Raw genomic sequence first — 23,006 nt, forward strand, 5'->3', positions numbered from 1 at the left:
ACTGAAGAATGACAGGATCTACCTTCTGTTTTACAAAGATCACTGGTTGCTATATGGGTGAGAGATTAGAGGCAGGCGAGAGTTGAAAGAAACAGAGAAAGCTGATCAAGACATGAGAGAAGGAATAAGCAACTGCTAGGCCTTTCCACATCCCACTTTCAGGCTTTACCCAGGCTAGTTCCCCTGCCAAATTAAGAAACAACAATAGCACATGCTGGAGAGGGACTCTATTCAGTGGTTTCCATCATTATTATTATTCTTTAAAGATTTTATTTATTTATTTGACAGACAGAGAGGGAAGCAGGCTCCCCGCCGAGCAGAGAGCCCAATGTGGGACTCGATCCCAGGATCCTGAGATCATGACCTGAGCTGAAGGCAGAGGCTTAACCCACTGAGTCACCCAGGCGCCCCAGTGGTTTCCATTATTAATATAGCACCTTATTAACCCCCTCAGTAGCCCCGTGAAGTGGGTTCTAACAGGACCCACATTTTACAGAGAAAACCGAGGCTCTAAGAAGTGAAGCTAGCTGTCAAAGATTACACAGCAGACTATTAGCATCTATCCACAGTGTATCCAGGCTCCAAAGTCCAGTTCCAAGCCCACCTTTTCCAGGAAGCCCTCCCTGACCTTATCCAATGGCCTGGCCTTCTTTTGAGAGCCTATCTATAGGGCTACCATTTATTGAACACTCCCCGGCTGCTGAGTGCACTGCCGAATGCTCTAGTGTGTTATATAATATTCTAATGACCCAAGGAGCCATTGCCCTGGTGAAATCCATTTTACCTGTGAAAACAGTGAAGCTGAGAGAAGCAGAGTCACAGAGCAAATAAGCCATCTGTTGTCCTACTCACTTGGCACTGAGCCATCTTTTTATTACTTTCTTCTGATTTTTTTTTTTTTAATGTATTTCACTTATTTTTTTCCTTTACAGTCACTGGGTCACAGGGCAGAGGCTGGTATCCAATAGAGCACAGTGTGGTGGATGCTCTGCATGGAAATCTAAGTTTTTTTGTCCCCTTGACCAGACGCTAAATGCCATAAGGCCAAAGTCCACAAATGACATTTTTTGTTTACTCATCCTATAGTGCTGGGCCTGGGCCTCAGACTTAAGCAGAAGAGATCAGAAGGCTCAGGAGTTCTTGGCAAGGTCACAGTGCTAAATGAAGGTGGAAGAGAGGCACTGGGGCTCTTCTGTGAATCCCTCTATCTCTCAAGGACCCTCTGAGGATCCTTTTGCTTGAGCAGCTTTCAAGACAGTTTTCCCCAAGAAGATGAGCCTTCCAGCTCTCTAGAAGTAGGGAGCACTGTTCTAGCCAAGCCCCTGCGGACAGGTGGACCACCTGTACTCCAGGTTCATTCTGGGGAGACTTGCAGAGCCAAAAGGAAGGGGCAATGACTTTCAGTTCCTGTTAATGTGTCTAGAAGCGGCAGCTGATTCAGCTAGATGATGTCACCTTCCCAAACCTCCTGACCAGCAGCTGAGATGGTAAAAGCAGGAAACTGGGGGATACTCAGCTGGGTAAGTCCGAACATGCCTCTGGCAAAGGCCAAAAGTAACCCCAGGCTTTGGGGGCATCCTCCTGAAGATAAGCTAAGAGAGTCCTCTCAGTTGGCAAGGATCGTTAGTATCTTTTAAGACCCTTATTCCAAGATGCTTCCCCAACTCTCCTTTTGCTAAGCAGCTTTCTCTACATCCTGAACTAACAATGCTTCATTTATTCCAAAGGTGGGGCAGTGGAAAGAATTCTAGTTTTAGAGCCAGACCAATATGGATGTGAATCCAGTTCTCCTGTGTACAAGCTGCAGGATCCTGGACACAGAACTTCATGACTCTAAACTCTTCCTCACTGGAAAAAAAAACTGGTGCCAACAGACCACTTACCACATAGGCTGGGTAGGAGAATAAAATGAGAAAATGCATAGCGTACCTGACATGGGCTATGTGCGCCAGTAAATGGCAGTTATCATCTTCATCTCCAAAATTTCCAAGGGAAAACAAAGGCCCAGACTGGCTTGCCAGTGTCAGAGCTGAGTATGTGTATGGGCCCAAAGCTTGGACAAGCCAAGTTCAACCCTGCCTTGCTTTTCTGTTTGCAAAATCTTTGCTTCAAATCTTCCCAGGCTGGCTCTTTCTCCTTCATCTACTCTCAGGTCAAATGTCACCTCCTTGGAGAGGCTTTCCTTGATCTCCCTATATAAAGTTGTTTCCCTAGATACTCCATCACTCAGTTTCATTTTCTTTACATTGTTTAAACTTCTGTTTGAAATCATCTTATTTGTTTTTCAGGCTAGCTATCTCCCCCATTAATGTAAGAATTCTGTGACAGCAGTGTCCTTGATTGTCTTTATTCGTCACAGCACCCCCAGCACTTAGCACAAGGCCTTGGCATGTAAATGGTGCCCAATAAACATTTGCTGAATTGCCAAAATGAATGAATGCACATGGGAAGGCCAAAGTCTGAACTGACAAATGCCCCATACTTACTCTTCTGCTGTCAGTTCAAGGTCCTGGCTCCCATCTCAGATGCTGGCACTGCTACCTGGGAATCAGTGGACCAACAGGCGGTCAGGATGGGCATCCATGTCGGGCGATGACTCATCTCCTGGGATACCAGGGCTGCCGAGGAGGACCTCGGAATCTTTCCTTGGCACCCAAGGCTCCCGCAGATCTGGCTCCAGTTGACCTTTCTGGCTTTATCACCCAAGAGGGGCCCTTCCACACATACTCCAAACTGGACCGCTGCTGCTTCTGGGTCTCCTTTTGAGAGTCCATCCCAGCTGGCGCATCTTAGGTAACATGGACCCCTTGCTGGGTGCACCAGCCCTCCTTTTCCCTGACTATGCTAAGCCCCAGCTCTAATGGTCCCTCTGCTGTGATGTGTTTCTCTTACTTGGCATTTAGCATTTATTGGTGAGTTTCACAAGATCTCTTTTCATGTGCATTATGTTGTCTCTTTCTAATTCAGTTCAAAGTGTCTTGAGAGAAGAAATGGGTCTTCAATGGCAATATCTCAGTGAATAAATCTTCTGGGGAAGAGGCTCTCTGAAACAAAGTTGGCTGGGTCCATTGAGGGGTTGGGGCAAGAGCCAGGCTCCCTACTGGACTGACTCTTTTAGTAAATGAGAAAGAAGAGATCATGCTGCCTCAGTCCAGGAGCCCAGCTGATGAGGTGGTGAGGGAGCCAACAAACCCTGGACTATTATATGCAGTCTGGGACAACCCCAGGGTCATGTGTGTGCTTGGATTTTATTTTATTATTATTTTAAGTAGGCTCCACCCCCAAAGTGGGGCTTGAACTCACAACCCCAAGACCAGGGGCTGCATGCATCTCTACCAACTGAGCCAGCCAGGCACCCTGTGGTTAGATTTTTTAAAAAGGAACAAAAAACATTTTCAAGAATCTGGGCATAATTTAGTTATCAAGCATAACAATAGTAGAAAAACTCTGCTCAGTTCAAAATGACTCATGTATCCATTTTTGTGGACTTATTTTAGTTCTGGATCTTGTTTTCTTACCTACACTTTTCTTTCACCTGACACCCCTAGCTAAATCCTTCTAGTTACATGAATTTTCCTCAGTTGCCTCCAACTCTCTGTAGAACAGAATGAGGTTCCAATAAAAAATAAGACTTGGTTTAGTTTTCTTTTAAATGCTACAATGTGGCAGGGGGGCGTCTGGGTGGCTCAGTCATTAAATGTCTGCCTTCTGTTCAGGTCATGCCTGGGATAGAGCCCTGTGACAGGCTCCCTGTTCCTCAGGAAGCCTGCTTCTCCCTCTCCTACTCCCCCTGCTTGTGTTCCCTCTCTTGCTGTCTCTCTGTCAAATAAATGAATAATAATAATAAATAGCAGTAAATAAATGAATAAATAAATGCCGCAATGGTATACAAAAAATGGTGTTCCTAACAACTCATTATGCCAATTAAAGATAAGTGACAAAAATAATGCATGTAAATCACTGAATACAGTGCTTGGCACATAGTGACAATTCAGAAAGTGAACTGAAACAACTGTCAATTCTTAATGGCTTCATTTCTCTGGGCTTCAGTTTTTTCATATGTAAAATGAAAACAGTATCTCAGGTTTATTCATTTATTCAATCATGCATTCCAAAATCATGCGCTAAATAGTATTTACTACCTGCAAGGAATAATTTTAGGAACTACAGATAAAATGATGACCAAACCAAAGTCCTTATAATCATGAGGCTTGTATTCCAGTAGAAGAGACAGACAAAAATCAAGTAAACACCCAAAAGGAACATGTCAGATAGAGGTCAGTGCTATGACAAAAAATAAAAGCAGGCAAATGACTAGAGAATGATTTAAAAGTAGCTCAGCTACGTTAGAACAAAGGTCAAAGAGAACCTCTCAGAGGAGGTGACCTGAGAGCTCAAGGGAAAGAACCAGCAAGGCATACACCAGGGTGAGCATTCTAGGTAGTGGGAACACCAACTACAAAGGCCCTCAGGCAGGGACAAGTGTCACAGGAACTAGAACAGTAGAAGCCCCTGCCAGAGTACAGAGAAGGAGTGGTAGAGTGGATGCAGGATGGAGAGGCAGCCAGGACCAGATCACGTAGGCCTTAAAGAACTTGGTAAGGGGGGCACCTGGGTGGCTCAGTGGGTTAAGCCGCTGCCTTCGGCTCAGGTCATGATCTCGGGGTCCTGGGATCGAGTCCCGCATCGGGCTCTCTGCTTAGCAGGGAGCCTGCTTCCCTCTCTCTCTCTGTCTGCCTCTCTATCTACTTGTGATCTCTCTCTGTCAAATAGATAAATAAAATCTTTAAAAAAAAAAAAAAAAGAACTTGGTAAGGACTCAGGGTTTTATTCCAAGTGGGTGGGGAGTTGTAAGCAAGAATGTGATAAGATCTGAACCTGGTTTTTATTTTATTAATTTTTTTTAAAGATCTTATTTATTTATTTGAGAGAGAGAGACAGAGATAGTGAGAGCGAGAACCAGCAGGGAGGAGAGGGAGAAGTCGTCTCCTTGCAGGAGCCCGATGGAGTGAGTGTTCGATCCCAGGACCCTGGGATCATGACCTGAGCCAAAGGCGGATGCTTAACTGACTTAGCCACCCAGGTGCCCCATGAACCTGGTTTTTAAAAGACCACTTTGGCAGCAGTGCTGGGGCAGTGGTGATTTTTTAAGGTCCCTTCCCAGCTCCAAACTTCTGATTCTTTCTCTGTCATTCCAGGCTCCCACAAACTGGTTCCAAGAGCAAGAAAGATGCACCCTACTCACTCCAGAGGGCTCGAAGATGAGTGGTTTCTGCCTAGGGCAGAAGTAGGGAATCTGTACCACCTTGTTCTGCAGGAGATGGAGGGAGTGGCCCAGTGAGGGAGGGGTGGGAATCCCAGCTTGGAAAACATCCCCCAAGCCACCTGTATTGTTTCTGCCTCCTCTGTGGAAGTTTCTGCCAATGACACAGAGCTCTGGAATGCCCCCCCCAACCATACACACACCCAGTCTTCCGTTTACAGAGGCAGAGTTGTACTTTGCATTCCTCCCAGGATTTAGCTCAAATCTACCCTACAGGAAATGGTCGATAAAGAGCTACTGATTGATTAATGAAGACAGGGAATATTCTCAGCCATTAAGCAAATATTAATGAGTTCTATGTTGGTCTTTGGGGAGGAAAGGTGATTAAGATGGGTTTCTGGCCTTCAGTGAGGTCAGAATTCAGTAGACAGACCAAAAACCACAGACAGCTACAATGTTGGATACAAGAGTAACAGCAGCAACATTTACTGGGTCCTCATGCAGCAGGGGAACGTGGGGGCTTTGGAGCCAGCAGGCCTGGGTTCAAATCACAACTTCACCAATTAGTAGCTGTGGATCTTTTGGCAAATCCAACTTCCCTATGCCTCCCCTTTCTCCTCTGTAAAATGAGAACATTAAGAGTACCTACCTCAATAGTATTGTTTTGAGAATTCAAAGAATTAATATATATGAAACACTTTAAGTGTAATTGCACAAGAAATGTTAACTGTTGTTAAAGTTACTCTAACATCTGTGCTGAGGATCACATGTATGAGGAAACCCTATGAGGCACACATTACTGTCTCCATTTTTCAGAGGCTCAAAGAAGGGGGGGAGGGGAAGGTGCCCAAGATCAAACAGCTGGTACATGATGGAGCCCAGATTCAAACTCAGCTGTGACTCCATAGCCCATACTTCCAATAACAAAATGATCTCATTTTCTTAAAAAGCTCCCACCAAAGTGCTCAACCCACAGCAGGGGCCCCATAAAGGGAGCTATGACTATTATTACATTGGCCTTGGAAATTTTCCAGTAGGAGTGCTGTGGAGCCCAGAGTAAGGGCTTCTTTCAAGGGGCCCCTTCTTTTAAGGGGGTCTGCTGGGTGTTCAAAGATACTAACCTGGGTGTGAACTACAGGCTTTGCTCTGGAGTTCCATGGGTTTCCTCACTGAGGCTTGGGGTACTAATTTGGAATGCCAACTCCCACCACTAAATCAGACCAGAAACTGCCCCCAGGTGCCCAGACACCTGTGTGGACAGGCAGGCAGTTTCCTCTGAGCTGACTTCTTGTCTGGCCCTATACATCTCTCAGTTTCATCACTTAGCCACCAGCCTGGGGCCTCATGCCTGCACCTGCTGACTGACCTGGTCCCAGGAGACCCTGAGCCTTAGACTCGGGCTCCCTTCCTTGACCTTGCCCCAAAGGGCCATTTCTGATGACTCCCTGAACCCTCAGGATTCCATATGAATGTGGGTGCTATGAGCAAAGGGAAATTTTTCTAGCTGAGTAGCAGACGGAGAGTGGGTAGAACAAGGAAGGGGTGTTGTTCTTGTTCTGAATCAGAGGTGAGCGTGGGGTGAGGCCCGCTGTGCCTCACAGTTTTATGTTGAAGCAGCACTCATCCTAGCTGGGTCAGGCTTCCCACTCAGCAGTCCAGCCTAGGTTGGCAAGGACATCTGAGATTAGGAGTTAATACTTATTTCTACTTCCCATCTGAATCACACTCAGAATTCTGGCCTTGTCTGGTAATTTGACTACTGAAGGCAACCAATGGCTTAATGTCACTGAACACTCAGCCACCAAGTGCTAGGCTGAACAGTAGTTGGTAACAGTGAGACAGTTTCCAGCCTCAATAAGCTCAGAGTACCTTACTTTAGTCCTTCTCCCAACAATTCTGTGAAAAGAATATTATTTCCATTTGACAGATGTTGAGACTTAAAAAACTAAAGTAACTGCCCAAATTCATGAAGCCAGATAAGTGAGAGAACTACCTATCGCTTCCACTCAAAAAATGTCAGTTGAGGGGCGCCTGGGTGGCTCAGTGGATTAAGCCGCTGCCTTCGGCTCAGGTCATGATCTCAGGGTCCTGGGATCGAGTCCCGCATCGGGCTCTCTGCTCCGCAGGGAGCCTGCTTCCTCCTCTCTCTCTGCCTGCCTCTCTGCCTACTTGTGATCTCTCTCTCTCTGTCAAATAAATAAATAAAATCTTTAACAAAAAAAAAAAAAATGTCAGTTGAATGAATGAATGAATGAATGACACAGCTATGACTGTGACCTCCTCAGTCAAGGAGCTGCAACAAAACCAAATATTTATAGTTCTCAAAGTGCTTTTTCATCTATCATCTCCCTGAGTCTCACAGCTAGCCCACGAGGGAGGCAAGGCGGGTGTTATCTTTCTACAACAGATGAGGCGACAGGCAGAGCTTGGGCAAGAGGCTTATGGCCACACAGCAAACAAGGAGTGAAACCATTCTGGAAAAACTCAGAGTCCTCAGAATACCTCGTTTAATCATTCAAGAACGTGCTGGGATGCCTGGGTCGCTCAGTTGGTTAAGCCGCTGCCTTCGGCTCAGGTCATGATCCCAGGGTGCTGGGATTGAGTCCCATATCGGGCTCCTTGCTCAGCAGGGAGCCTGCTTCTCTCGCTGCCTCTGTCTGCCTCTCTGCCTGTTTGTGTGTACTCTCTTTCTCTCTCTGGCAAATAAATAAAATCTTAAAAAAAAAAAATCATTCAAGCATGTGGGATGCACCTACTAAGTGTAGCTGTGCTCCTATGTACTTTATTTTTATTATTTTTAAAAGATTTTATTTTATTTTTTTAAAGATTTGTGTGTGTGAGAGAGAGAGAGAGAGAGAGAGAGAGAGACAGACAGACCAGGGGGAGGAGTAGGGAGGAGGGAGAAAGAATCTCAAGTAGACCCCACGCTGAACTCACAGCCTGATGCGGGGCTCAATCTCATGACCATGAGATCATGACCAGAGCTGAAACAAGAATTGGACACTTAACTGATTGTGCCACCCAGACATTCCCTAAAGATTTTATTTTTAAGTAATCTCTACATCCAACACGGGACTCGAACTTACAACCCTGAGATGAAGAGTCACATGCTCTACCAATTAAGCCATCCAGGGGCCCCAAGTCATATGTGTTTTAATGTTCAACTCACTAAGTCTTCCACTTAGTTGACAATAATGACTGAGTGCTTTGTATGTTCCAGGTTCTGTAGCAGGTTCTAGGGACACAGCAGTAAATAAAGCAGAGGAGATCATCTCTGCCTTCTTGGAGGCACCTGGCAAAGATCGAAGAAAATCTGCCCTATTGCCAAATGCCGGGTCAGCAACACTCACTGTGTACAAAGCATGACTTGGGGCACTTGTGGAGGAGCTGGAGGACAAGGTTATGAGCCACAGGGCTCAGCTTCAGGAACCCTAAAATCTCCAAGCTCTTAGTTTAAAGGGTATCCACATACTCTCTCAGACTAAAAGTTTGCTCTTGGAGAGTAGCTACAATAGCGATCACAGCAACTTGGTCACCCGTGAAGACACTGATAACAACAGTAGTAATGGAGTGCCTGGGTGGCTCAATGGGTTAAAGCCTCTGCCTTCAGCTCAGGTCATGATCCCAGGGTCCTGGGATCAAGCCCCACATTGGGTTCTCTGCTCATCGGGGAGCCTGCTTCCCTTCCTCTCTCTCTGCTTGCCTCTCTGACCACCTGTGATCTCTGTTTGTCAAATAAATAAAATCTTAAAAAAAAAAAAGAAACAAAACAAAACAAAAAAAACAACAGCAGTAATAGTAGCCATCATACTGAGTAACTACTATATGCCAGGCTCCATGCTAAGTGTTACATGTATCCTACCAGTTACTTTCATGCTCCCAAGAATCTTTCAAGAAAAGCACTAAAGGCAGCCTTTTCTGCCTATGGGCCCGGTCGCAGGGCTTCAATAAAACTACCTTTACACACACACACACACACAATATTATCTCTTTTTTATAGAAGAGGAAACTAAGGCTAGGGGAGACTAAGTAATTTGTCCAAGGATAACTACAGAGTAAGTAGGATTCAGTAACTGGTTTGGCAAATTTTGTACCTAACTCTTAACTGATAGAATTTATCCTAGGGAGGCCATGGAGAGGCAGACACCAGGAATACCAGGAAGAGCTACTGCCTGGAAGGGCTGGAGCCTCCAGAGCCCCCAAAAGATTCTTCCTCACCCTCTTCCATCAAGTCTGAAGATCATACAGATGAGAAGGTAAAGAGGAAATGGGTAGGTATCCTCAAGCTATTTCTAAGGCAATAGGAGTTCTCCCTCTCCCCACTAAACCTCCAGGGAAGAAGTCTGTGACCTCTATTTGTCACCCATCAACCCCCCAGAGACAGACAGAGGTAGGCATGGGTGGGGGCAGCGCACTCTTTTCTGCCTGGGACTGGGTAGGTGAGGGGCGCATTAGAGAACAAGGGAGAAGCCTGACCAGACAAGAAGCCTCTCCATGTGATATGGTGCATGTCCTTCACATGGAACCCACTTGGGGGAATGCCAGGACACCTTTTGGACCCAGGAATCCTCAGAGAGAAGAGACCAGTACAGCCCAAACTGCAAGCTAAGCTAACAATTTCTAAGCACGGTAACTAGGTCATCAGGTTCCTAGAGAAGCCAGCTGTGGCTGGGGGATGGGGAGGGAAATTTTGTAGTCTACCAAGATCCCTACTTCCCTTCAGGCTCCGCCCTCTCTGAAATCTGCACCTGCTTCCAAACTGACCCCTCCCCCCAGCTGGGCCCAGCTGTCAACGGCTCCCAAAGCCCTGCCCCTCCCTTCCCTGGGCCAGAACCACGGGGCTGCTTGGACGGGAGGTATCTTATTGCCACCTGAGCCCTTCAGAAAGGGAGCTGTAGGACAGGAAAGGAGTGGCCTCTCCTGGTGGTATTTCTTGCTCCATGAGGGCAGCAAGAAAGTTGGGCCCCTTTGGGCCTGCCTAGGGTATCTTCCTGGCATTGTTGCCACAGGTGGCAGGAGACAGGTGATGTTTACCCTGCTGAGACAAGACTTGCCAAAAGGCTTCAATCAAGCCTTTGAATCTGCACCTGGCCCAGAGCCCCAAAATAACAACCAGGGCAGTCTACCTGATCCACAGGTCGCAGGTGCCTCTGGCTTTTATCTCCGTTCAGTTCTGCCCGCTGTGCCCCAGCTGGAAAGGGATTCTCTTTCCCAGAAGTTATGGGAGACCTGGAGGCATCTCTCCAGAGTTGGGCCTCTCCTCACTGACCCCACCTGTACTGTCAACTATCCCCATCCCTCTGCCCTGAAGCCTCTACCATTAGTCACTGCTCCCTTTTTCCTGACCAGCATTACTGACAACCCAGACCCTTTTCAGCCAGTCTGCCTTCTCACTGCCTCCCAAATGCATCATACACTTTCTACCCACCAGATCTGCCTGGGTGGTTCTTACCTACCGAGGCTGCCCTTGTCACACACTACCTACCTACCGAAAACCTTCCAATGGTCCACATCTTCCTAATAATACTGATGCCTAACACTGACTGAGTATACTACATCAGGCACTGTGCTAGGTGGACTACAGGGTCACTCACTCATTCAATATTTGCTCCTATGTGTCTCCTATGTGCCAAGCACTCTGCTAGATGCTAGGGATGAAGGAAAAAAATGAGACAAAACCCCTATACTCTGGGAACTTAGATTTTACTAGAGGAGACAGACAGTAAACATGTAAACATGGGTGGCCTCTTGAGAGGTGATATTTATTTATTTAATTATTATTTTTTTAAAAAGATTTTATTTATTTGACAGACAGAGATCACAAGTAGGCAGAGAGAGAGAGAAAGAGAGGGAAGCAGGCTCCCCGTGGAGCAGAGAGCCTGATGCAGGGCTGGATCCCAGGACCCTGAGATCATGACCTGAGCTGAAGGCAGAGGCCCAATCCACTGACCCAGTCAGGCGCCCCGAGAGGTGATATTTAAATTGAGACCTAAATGGTAAGATGACAGCCCTGATTGAATCTAGAGAACAGTGATCCAGGCTGAAGAAACACAGCATGCCTATGAGAAAGAGATTGCTATCATCTTTGTTAAGGGATGACTATTATCTTCCTTTTACAGATGGGGAAACTGAGGACTCAGTGTGAACTGCACAAAGCTACACTGCTGAGAAAGCTATTATTCAGGCCTTTGGTGATCTTTCCTCTTCCTGACACTTTCCACTACTGGCACAGAAAAGAGTCTGGGCTGGTGATGCAGTTGACAAGGGAGAAGGTGCATACTGACGATGCAGCCTGAGACAGAGGCCTTGAGACAGAGTCATCAACTAGAGAGCTGATAGTGGAAGTGGGCTGGTTTGGCAGAGGTCCAGGGCACCTGTGGGATGCAGCCAGTGCGTCTGTCTTCTTCTACTTCAGGAAACTACACCACAGACATGGCACAGTTTGCCTGGAGTGTTTCAGGTCTATTCCTCCTGCTGCAAATGAGTTTGCTTCCTTAGGGACAGAGACATTTTTGTCACCTAACCTGCATCTAATAATAACCCTTCATGTTCATTGAGCAGATGCTCGCTGAGCCCTTACCCAACCTCAGGCCGTGTGCCAGGAACTCGGGGTAAAATAAGCCAGTCCGGACCTGCGAAGAAGCAATGACACAGTGGCTTGAGGTTAGGCTTTGGCACTAGATACATCTGAGTGCAAGACCCAGACCTGCCACTTGTAAGGTATGTTAGTGTAGACATGTTAGAGAGCCTCTGGAAGCTCTGGATTCTCTGTCTTGACACAGCTGTGAGGATCAAACAAGATGTTATGTCAAGGGCATAAACACAGCACTTGGCACAGAGCAAACACTCAACACACAGTATCTGTTATCATTACTAGAAAATACTTCTGCATTTCACTTTCTTGCTTACTCTGATGGGTTGCTATTCTTCTCTCATTTAAGGGTGAGAATTTGAAACTGATATGCCTAGTACTACACCAAAAGCAAGCAATCAAGCTAAAGTTCAAATCTGAGTCCAGACTTTTACCCATGGGTATATGGAAGGCGATCAATACACAGGCTTTGGAGTAAGGCAGTCTTGGTTTCAAATCCTGATGTCTCCAGCTAACTAAGCCCTCCAAATCTCGTGTCCTATAATGATCAAATTGTTGGGATAGTAACACAGAGATGATGTTGGTAAAAGGCCTGTCATGTAAGTGGCCCTGGATAACACTCACCATCATCTAGTTGGTACAGTGAAGGGGAAGGGGCAGAGTGCAGTATTTGAAGGTGGGAGCCTGTAAGTGGCTATGCCGCTTACTAACCGTGCTACCTTGCATAAGTTGTTTAACCTCTCTCTACCTCAGTTTCTTCATTTGCAAAATGGGGATAATAATAGTACCAACTTCAAAGTGCTGCTAGGTGAGTGGAATAAATAAATACATGTAAAGCACTTTGAACAATGCCTGGCATAGAGTAAGCACTTGATAAATGTTAGGTACTATTAATAGTAATGTTAACAATAATATTAATCACCAAGTGGAATAAGAGGGAGGGACTGTTTAATCTTGGGATGTGGGCATCCCACAGAGTAATTCCAGGGAAGCGCTTGGAAGCTGTTTGTAGGCAAGTTTTCAGCCTCTGAGAGAAAGTCTCTTCCATGGAAAGGTCAGGAGACTGGAGGGTTCCTGAGCTAAAATCCCAGTCCTGCTGACCAGGAGGCCAGCCTCTGGGGAGGCAAGTCAGGCTCCTTGGAAGGGACACTGTGTTCCTGGCTCCGCCTGACGGGGGAACAAAGGCACGTGTGTGTGGCCAGGGAGGAGGGAGGGGAATGTTTCCCTTTCAAGAGCGGAACAAAGGATCTGAGGCATAGTTGAGTGCGTTCCAATCCCCTCCCAAGCTAGCTCCCATTCCTCAGATGATTGTCCAACAAGGTTTTCAACCTTTCTAGCTTCCTCCAGAAAGGTGAAGGGGGGAGGGGCGGCCCCACTTCACTCTATCCTCTGTCATCAGTCTCCAAGAGGCAGGATTTACTTGTGCCAAACCTCCAAGATCTCCCTTAGGAGTCTCCATCCTGTGCAGGGGTGGGGGTGGGGGGTGGGGACCTCTGAGGGAACTCAGGGTTAATGGATGATACAAGGCACTGCAAGTGACAAGCTTAATGTTCCTCTAGGGGGAGTCCCAGACTGAAACTGCTACTGAGTGATGGAGCCATGAAGAGAGCTCAGGAGTTCTGACCAGCCCCCCAGGACAGGATGGGGGAAAAAGCCTGACAGAACTAAGTGGAAATGTATTTTCAAATCTTAAAGGGATGATCAAGGGCTGGAGAGAGAAGCTAGGTGAAGGGTCAACAGGGAGGGAGGAAAGAAAGTAACTGACAAGAGGAAAGGGAGGGACATGTCCAAAAAAAGCAGTTTGTGGGGAGGGGGGAGCCTTTAGGGACATGACTTTCCAGTTTCTACACTCTCGCCAGCAGGAATCGGCTGCAGGGCTGGGACAGGAAGCAGTCCATGGAAGTCATTGCAATGGCATTTCCTGAAGAGCGAGAGAAAAACCTCTAGTTCCGAGGGGAGCTCTGGAGTCTGCCCAAAAAGCCCTGTAGCTTAGAGCTAGCTTGTAAGGCTCTAGCTTGGACTGGGAGTCTCATCAGGGATGGAACCAAGTACCAGAAGGTTGAAAAGGCAGTTTCTTTCTGCAAAAACACTATTTGCAAAAATCAATATGTAATAAATGGGAAGGCAGAAGGAGCCCTAGGAATGCGGCCCCTGTTTTCTGCTGATATGTACAGTCACTGTTCTGAAAGCCTTAAGACATGGATTAACTCACTGAGTCTTCAGAACAAGGCACTATTATTATGACCATTTACAAGTTAAAAGACTTGCCCACGGTCACACAGCAAAGAAGTGATCAAGTGCAGATCTCAAAATCCAAGCCCTGAATCTTCCCCCTGATGTGTGACCTTGGCAAGCCATTTCACCTGAGCCTGCCTTCCCTCCTGCTCACCTCCCTGGGTGACTATAAGCATCAAAAAGGCATGATGGATATGAAAGCGCTTTCTGAGCTGTAAAGTACTACATAAATGTGGTTTATTATTATTGAAGGGTCCCTCAGAAACCACCCTACGTTTACATTGGGATTATTTAATCTTTGTAGTTAAAGTATAGCTGTTGATAGAAAAGAGATCCTTAAATGTAACTAATGTGTGGGGCGCCTGGGTGGCTCAGTGGTTTAAGCCGCTGCCTTCGGCTCAGGTCATGATCTCAGGGTCCTGGGATCGAGTCCCACATTGGGCCCTCTGCTCAGCAGGGAGCCTGCTTCCCTCTCACTCTCTCTGCCTGCCTCTCTGCCTACTTGTGATCTCTCTGTCAAATAAATACATAAAATCTTTAAAAAAAAAATGTAACTAATGTGAAATTGGGCCTTAATGGAGGAACTGGCCTGGGGGTGAAGTGAGTGGGCTAAGGCAAGACAGTGAGTCTGAGCAGACTGACAGCAGAACAGGAATCCCAAGACCAGTGCTTGTACCACCATGACATAGGAACACCAAGAGCTCCTGCCATGACGAACACTGCTAGGACTCAAGGACACTGCCTTGAGGATGTGTTGGAGGGCATGCAGTCCAAAAAAGGAGAATGGATGTTGAAAGAGTGTCTGATATGAGTTCTGTGATGAAGATGGTAAGAATTATGATACCAACATACGCCAGGCTCTACACATCACAAGCATGCCTCATTAGGTCTTTGCCATAACCTGATGAAGCAAGTATTATTTGCCCCAAGGTTCAGAGAATTCAAGGAACTTGCCCAAGGTCACACAGCTAGATGTGGGTGAGCTGGGACCTAGGCCTGACAAGCTGCAGTTACTCAGACCGAACTACTGCTAGAATGGAGGGCCATTCAGGATACCAAATTCAAAGAGAACTATCCCTAAAGAATATTTAGCTTATTTAGACTTGATTTCATTACCTCTAAGTGGTTAAAAAATGTGGCTTCCATCAATACACCATGTGTAAGCCTGGCTGTATTCTCTAGTCACTTCTCACTTCTTCCACCTCAGCCTCCTCGTTCAAACCACTCTTCTTTCTCACCTGGCAGGTGCACCAGCCTTGTCACTGGTTCCTCCTGGCTGCAGCCCTTGCAGAATTCAGATCACCCCTGCTGCAAACTCTCTCCAGGCCTCTCTCTCATTCATCCACAGCCAAGTCCTCAGCATGGTCTGTAACGCCCTGCACAATCTGGCCTTTGGCCACCTCTCCCCTCTCAGTCCCAACCACTTTTCCTCTGCACATTCTTCAGGTCTTGGCTCAAACACTATCTTTCAGTGATACCCATCTCCCAAACATGCAGTCCCACCTCCCTTGCAAGGCATGACCTTGACCCACTTTATTTTCTTAATAGTGCTTACTATCACCTGATGTTTTATATATGTAATTACAGGTTTATTGTCTATTTCTCCCCACTGGACTGTGAGCTTCACAAGGACGGAATCTTATTTTTATTTAAGGCAGTAGTACCCCTAATACCTAGGACAGCCTGGACATAGGAACTCAAAAAATATTGTTTGACTCAATGAATGAATGATCAGGTCAGTGAAAATTCCCATTACTATTATTCTAGTTTGATAACTGTCTGTTTCTTCAGAAATTTGGTGGGCATCTCTTTCATTAGGTACCTGCTATGCCCAAGACCTCTGCTCAGTGCTGAGGAAGCAAGGGTGGACAAATGTGGACTCCACCTTCAGGAAACTCCTAAATCTGGTAGCGATATAACGGTGTGAAAAATGTCTTCTTTGCACTAAGTTCATGCTACCAATGTTATTTTCCTCTTATTTATCCAAGTTCTGTTGGGTACTCTACCAATAAAAAAGGCACAGCCCCTCTTCCTCCAGATATTTGAAACTGGTGATCATCATCTCTTGAGTCTTCTCTTCCCCAGGCTGAACAAAAAGACCCAGTGGATTGTCTGACTCAGGTCTGCCAACTGGGAATAAGGAAGAAAGACTGTCAGCTGGAGGGACAGAACAGAACCTGCTCCAGGAGCAGAGTGACTCCTTCAACAAGAAACAAGGCGTCCCTAGGGAGGACTCTGTGGAATTAGGTTGGGCGTGGGGGTAGGGACAGGGCCCTGCTAATTAAGGTTGTAGGAGATTATACTTCTGTCTAAGAGCAGCTCACTGAGAATTACTCCTAAATCCATCCATGCCCAACTCAGACAAGACCACCGTTGCTGAACGAAAGCCCCAGGATGGAAGGCTGAGGACGCTGGAAAATGCTGAAGCCCACTGGCCTCAGGACAGATACTTGCTGGGGAAAGGACAGCTGACAACCACTGCTTCCTGCAGCCCAAACAAATCTGGTGACTGCCCACACAAAAGTCAAGAAAACCCTCTGGGTTCTGTTGGGACCCCCTGAAAAAACACCTGGGTAATTTTCTACCAGAAGCTGAAGGGCTCTATGGGGCCACTGGGGAAATTAGTCCCAAGACGTTTGGAAAATCCTGTGATGGTGAGAGTTTCAAGAGCAACCTCAAATGTACATGCAGGAGAACTGAGTGTTTTGAGGTGGAGTCCCTGAGACATTTCTACCTCACTTTGGGACCTGAATGAGATTACTAAAAATTTCCACGTTTGGGGTTTCTAATGGGGTTTCCCCAAGAAAACCGCAGAATTGCCAACAGCTGCTGAGATCTACAAAGGTCACTGAGGTGCTTCAGGCAGCATATACCCATGACAAAGAAGCCAGAATAGGCAAGAAGAAACCTACAAAATCTAGAAGACCACAGAACCATGCAGCCTGGGAAAGGCCAAATTATGTTTCCTCTCTCCACACAACAGTTCATTGCTCTCGACAATGGTTTTCCACCAAGCTAAGGGGTTTCCCAGGGGCTGCGATCCCAAAATGCCTTGCCACCTGGGTCCTCACCCTAAAATTGTCCACATTCCCATTGGAAAGCCCCCAAAACACTCCGCCCCTACAGGGAAGATCGTATCATACTCCATTCTAGATGAGTATCTCAGGAGTTGGCTTTGTTTCTTGAGAGACTCTGGGGCCAAAGTTCAGTTTTCTGAGGCAGATGGTCCACTCATTAAAAGAAGTGCTTCCACCCTACAATTAAGGCCCAGGAAGGGCTTTTGTTCTAGATTCTTTACTAGAGTCAAGCTCTGGCAGGTGGCTGTCATTATTCTATTTTACAGGTAGGAGAGATGGATGGACGAGACACAAACAGGTTCAGCATCTTGCCAGGTGACTCTGGGCAGGCAGTGGTGTGGCTACATGTGGAATTCCAGTCCTTGGAGCTCACCCACAATCAAGAAGATAGAGCCTTAGCAGGCCACCTTCTCCCCACATGCACGTGATTCTTATCTACTGGCCGGGCCTGAGAGGGTTTAACAATGAAAGAACTGACAAGAAGGTCACTCTGACTGGGCAAAACCCTGATGCCTTTACCAATGCCAGAATCTGAGGCTACCACACACATACCTTGGAGAACCTGCTACTGCCAACAAAGGCACTGTTCTACCTGTGGCTTCCCGAACCATGTCCGGATCACAGACCAGAGCGAGCACCTCCATGGGCATGTCTGTGTGGTCCAACAGCATTTCTGCCTTTCTGTGCCAGGATATATGGGTCACTTTACTACTCCTACGACAACCTGATGTGGACGGAAAAGACTTTAGGCTTCAGACTCAGGCCAACCTAGGTGTAAATTCCCACTCAAGTCACTTAACTGGTTGAGGGCTACCTGGAGCCAGTCACTGAGCTACCCGGAGTTTCACATATAAAGTGGGAAGAAACGCACCTACCTTGAAAAGTTACTGTGTGGGATATATGAAATAGCACGTCATTTCCACGAGGGAATCATGTGAGGCTTACTGCCAGCGCCTAGCCCAGGGCCTGCCTCAGAGTAAATTTTGGTTGCGTGAGTAAAAGACCAACAAATGCTTCATACATGCGATGTACTCTGTAAACGCTTATTTCCTTCCCCTTTTCTGCAGGGATGCTAAATTTAAAGCATTATCCCAGGGTAGTAATGGCCCGCAAGTCCTACGCTAGTGGATCGGCCACAGCCTCCAGGAAGGTTTTGAGATGCCACTGCAGGAGCCAGTCAGTGCAGCTCCAACAGGATGGTACTTGACAGGGACCTGTGTGGGTAGCTTCTATCCAAAGGATCTCTACTCTAATATTCTTTCCCTCCTGGCCTCAAGGAGCATGTGTGCCCAGAAATGGTGCTGACATAACTGGCTTCTGCACACATCCCCTCTGTTCACCATGAGGAAGTAACATATGGTATGTTGTCTAACGGGCTCTGAAAATTCTTGAGCAAAGACACAGAAGATGGAATTTCAATCCAGGGGTGATCTAATGAACTTGCCCAGTGTCGCTGTGTCTAAAACCTCTTTCTGTATATAATACTGGGCGACTGGCAGTTCTCTGATCCAGGCAGCCCTCTGCAGAGGCTGCTGGACAGAACAGGCACCTTTCCCAGACTGCCTTTTGTTAATAGCTGGCAATAACCCACCTGGTATTAGCACCCCTAGCCAAGGACAATAGTCAGGCAAGGTGGGCACAAGGCCCACTTCTCTACCAGGAGATGCTCCAGAGGCTGGGTCTGAAGTGCTGGAATCCTGTCCCTCCTGTAATCAGCTGAACAAATATTTGCCCCCAAAGAGAATCAAAGCAGGAGGGAATAGGCGAGGTCATCACACAAACCAACAGGAACTATTTAATCATTTATCCCCCCCAGGGAGTTCATTTACAGAACGGCTTTCAAGTCCCGTCAGCCTTAGCTCGAGAGCTCTCCACCTTTACCTCCCCCAACCCCACCCCAGTCATCTGACCTCCACTGACTTGACCCCTTTGTATTTTACAAGAACTGGCAGCAGGAAGAGTTAATGAAGTTGCAAAGAAATGGGAAATAAGACAGGGGGAAGGGCAAACTAGGCGGTCTCTGGCTCCAAGGTAAACTGAAGTGCCACGCCCTAGGCCCGCCTATGGATAATTTGCATTCTTGACATTCCTGAGTCTGTGGTGCAAGGCCCCTTCCATCTCAGCTCCTTCAATAGATGACTTATTTTGCACGGTCTGCTCAATTTTCTGGGTGTGCTGAGGGGACCGAATACGTCTCATAAGCCCTGCATCTCCCCTAGGCAGGGAGATCAGCAAGGCCAATTAGGACTGAATTCATTATAGAAGAACAAAAACTGCCTACAATGACCACTGGTAAAGAACTCTCACAACTCTGCTAAGTTGGTGATGGGCGAGAGAATTCTCCCTCCCTGGGAAAGGAATGGGGGTGCGGCACGACTCTGCTTCTGGAACCAATAACAACTACTACAGAAACTTGCTGGTGCCAGTCACTGCTCGCATTAGCTCCCAGATTTACAATGCTCTGCAAGGCAAACAGGGCTTGCCACCTTTTTTGGGAGGGGGGAACTGAGGCTCAAGGTAAACCGGCCTGTCCAAGGTCACACAGCTGGCTGGATGACAGGGCCGGCACTCACACCTATGTCAGCTTGTTTCTGAAGTCTGTCACTGAATCTCCATATCCCAAAGAGCCCTACAGACCAGGTTCCTGCTTTGCCAGCCAACAGTGCTCCCTGAAGAGGCCCTAGGGCCCTGGCCGGAAAGCAACAGGCAGAACAGCTGGAGCTCCCCAACCGACCCCAGGCAGTGAGGTGCAAAGTCCCCGGGCTTAATGCGTGACACAGCAAGAGCTCCACAAACAGGCCAACCGTGCAGAAAGTTGCACCCTTTAGAGCAAATGAACAGAGGGGTGCAGCACAAACACAACCGGCCCACTGGCACAGCTTACACTGCCCTAAAATCTGACAACCCTCAGCCATCCAAGCCAGTGGGAACTTCTGCCTGGCCGTACTCTGTTCTGAACGAGAGGAACATGTATGGAAACTCTGAAATAAAGGGAACTTGATTTGTGCTAGGGAAGCCTAGAACAAGACTGACATCCCCGGGGGAGTAAGAATGGAGGGGCCAGAGGCATTACACTCATCAGCCCTTTCTGTGGTGAGCCATTTTGTCAGGGTGAGGGGGAGCCCTGGAATAACTTCCCACTTGCAAAGATTTGGGCCCAAATGAACACACAGGCTGTGTTTTCCTCTAGTGAGAAACTGGAACACAAGTATGAAAGAGTAGGGTCATGAGGGTGACCAGAATGGAAGATGGCAGGTCCTTCAAGAACTAGGTCATCTGTGTTTGAGAACAGTTAACCTCTTGTGCTGCAATGAGGCTGATCACATCTCCTTAACAAACAGTCTCCAATAACCACCCAGCACAACAGAAAGAGATACGGGGGAGAGGCTGTTAGACATCTCCTGGACGGGAGACCAAGGGAAAGGTACACACAAGGGGCGTGGTCCTTACCCAGCCGCCGTTCTCCTGGATCCAAGGCTCTAGGTGGTCGTTCAGGTAAGTGGCCATCCAAGTTGCGATCCGACTCACCAATGCCTGCATCTCCTTGTCTACGCTCTCCACGCACAGAGCCCCACCGAAGGAGAAAAAGGCCACAATGCGACCCCAGTTCACCCCATCCCGGAAGAGTTCGTTCACCACCTGCTCAAAGCTCTGATACGCTGTCCCTGGGGTGATGTGAAGCTGGGATGTCAGGTCGCTGAATGCCCGCCGGTACCTCAGTTCAAACTCATCCCCAGCCTCCCTCAGCGCTTGCTTTACCGCTGCCATGGGGATCACCTCCCGGGCATCCAAGCTGCTGCTGTGGCCAGTGGCTCCATTCACCGCAGGGCTGTCCGCCAAGTGCCAGGATGGGTTGCCATTGATGGCACTGGGGGTCTCCATCTCTGATTCAGTCCCTTCTGGGGCCTCAGTTCTGTTCTCTTCTGCATCACTAAACTGACTCCAGCTGTATCCTTTCTGGGAAAGCTTGTAGGAGAGAAAGTCAACCACCAGCTCCCGGTTGCTCTGAGACATCTTTATAATAGGGATGGGCTCCACCAGTCCATTGTCCAAAACACCTGCTCACTCACTGAGTCTGGTCTCTGCTTAGTGCTTCTCTTCTGAGATCCCAAGCCAAGATAGGGTTCTGATGGGAGAGAAAGAGCTTCAGGAAAAAAAAAATTAATATGCATGCCCTTTACCCTACAATATCCTATTCCCCTTCCAGATACCAGAACTGGTTTCTTTGTGGCTCTTAGGAAGGTCTGGGTCTAGCTTCCAAAAGACTTCAATGAAGTCAAATTGAAAGCACCCGTGGGCTGTTTCTGAATCACTATACCGGCTTTTTTTTTTTTTTTCACCCCAACCACCCCCTTTTCTCCGAAATGCTTTCCTCAGAAAGTCACCCCCACGGGTAGTCTGCCCCTCCACCCCCACCTCCGCACCACCTACATTCAAATCTGTCTCAGGCAGCCGCAGGCAGGTGCAACCCCCGGAAGATCTTTTGTAACATAGGTCGGGAGAAGAGGTGGCAGCCGGGACGCCGGCAAGTCAGCCGGCCTCACGGCGGCAGGCAAAAAAAAAAAAGGAGCTCCGGCTGGAAGGATCATGCGACCCGGCAGGCTGGGAGCCCAGAAGGCGACACAGGAATTACGAAGCTCAGGAACCGGCCCCCTCGCTTGCTTCCTCCTCCATCGCCCGGATCGAGGGCGGCCACTCGGCAGCGGCCTCCTGCCACCCGGGAGCCCAGCCCCCTCGCTCTTGCACGCCCCTTGGCTCTCCGCCTCCTGCTGGGAGCCAGGAGAACTCTCCCGGAGGTGGCTGGTTGTGGGGTTTAGGTTTTTTGTTGTTGTTGTTTCTATTTAAGTACCAGCTCAGGGTAAGGCTTCCGAAACCCTGAAGGGACTTCTCAATGGGGCTCAAGGTTTCAAGAAGGGACAGAGGGAGGGGGAAACTGCCTCGGATCTGCGGTCTGACTTCGGAAAGGCCATCCCCGGGCCTTTCCGGGAGGCTGACGGCCGGGGACCCCCCAGAAACACCGCTGATTTTCTTTGACTTCCCCAAAGGCCCTGGACGTGGCGGCGGTTGGGGGGGATTTCCGGGTCCTCCATTCCCCGCACGGACACAATGGCCGCCGGTGCCCTGCACAAAGACGGGGTGAGGGTGAGGCGCCGGGCCTCTCCTCCGGTCAGGGAGAGGGACTGAGGCCTGTTCGAGCCTCCCCCCCCGCCACCCACAACAGCTGAGACCACGTTTTCCTGAGGACAGGCCCAAGGCGGCTTCCTGGCGCCCCCGGGAGGGCTTGGGGGCCGGGGGCTGCACCTCTCCGGAGCCTGGGGCGGGTGGGCTGCGGCCTGGCTGCTTCTCCCGCGCGCTAGGCCGGGTACCCGCCTGGCCACCGCCCCGTTGCCAGGCAACCGCTCTCCCTCAGGGGCGCCCCCTAGTCCTTTCAGGGAGGAGGGGTCTCGCCCCCGGCGGCCCGCCCCGGCGTGGCCAATCAGCGAACCCAGTCGGCACAGAAGCGGTACGGCGAGGGCTCCCATTGGGCGCAGCGCCTGCCACGCACAGGGGAGGCGGCGCTCTCACCTGCGAGCCCCGCGAGCCGTGGGGGGCCATATCCCCCCTTCATCGGCCAGGTCGTTTCCAGACGCGAGGGCTCTTCGTGGCCAAGTTCCGCGCCACGGACCCGGGCCGGCCTACCTGACTGACGGCTCGCGCTGTCTCTTCCGAACGAGCCGGCCTCAGTTTCCCCTGAAGAGACCGGGGGAACTTGCAAGCTCAGTCACTTCCGGTGCCGCGGCAGCGCGCGCGAGCCCGAGACGCAAAGGGAGTGCGCGCCTTGAGGACTGGCGTGAAGACC

General features: G+C 48.6%; 1 protein-coding gene across 10 annotated transcripts in view; it reads right to left on the bottom strand.

Moving 5' to 3' along the window:
* The window catches only part of BCL2L1 (BCL2 like 1), a 50,295-nt gene extending 27,352 nt beyond the window's left edge, over nucleotides 1-22,943 (bottom strand). The window contains exons 1-4 of one of the 10 annotated variants that reach the window (XM_045981099.1): nucleotides 21,599-22,534; nucleotides 20,618-21,293; nucleotides 11,844-11,895; nucleotides 2,487-2,541 (exon numbers count right to left, since the gene is read on the bottom strand). In XM_045981099.1, coding sequence (XP_045837055.1) covers nucleotides 2,522-2,541; nucleotides 11,844-11,895; nucleotides 20,618-21,181 — 636 coding nt within the window. In that variant the 5' untranslated portion in view covers nucleotides 21,182-21,293; nucleotides 21,599-22,534 and the 3' untranslated portion in view covers nucleotides 2,487-2,521. Of the gene's footprint in view, nucleotides 1-2,486; nucleotides 2,542-6,184; nucleotides 6,228-11,206; nucleotides 11,253-11,572; nucleotides 11,638-11,843; nucleotides 11,896-17,879; nucleotides 17,882-20,617; nucleotides 21,312-21,598; nucleotides 22,536-22,732 lie in introns of those variants that run through there. The other 9 variants (XM_045981100.1, XM_045981098.1, XM_045981097.1 and 6 more) reach the window with 9 other exon arrangements.
* Nucleotides 22,944-23,006: the final 63 nt, after the last annotated feature.

The sequence above is a fragment of the Meles meles genome, chromosome 16, assembly GCF_922984935.1.
Source record: "Meles meles chromosome 16, mMelMel3.1 paternal haplotype, whole genome shotgun sequence".
Lineage (NCBI taxonomy): Eukaryota > Metazoa > Chordata > Mammalia > Carnivora > Mustelidae > Meles > Meles meles.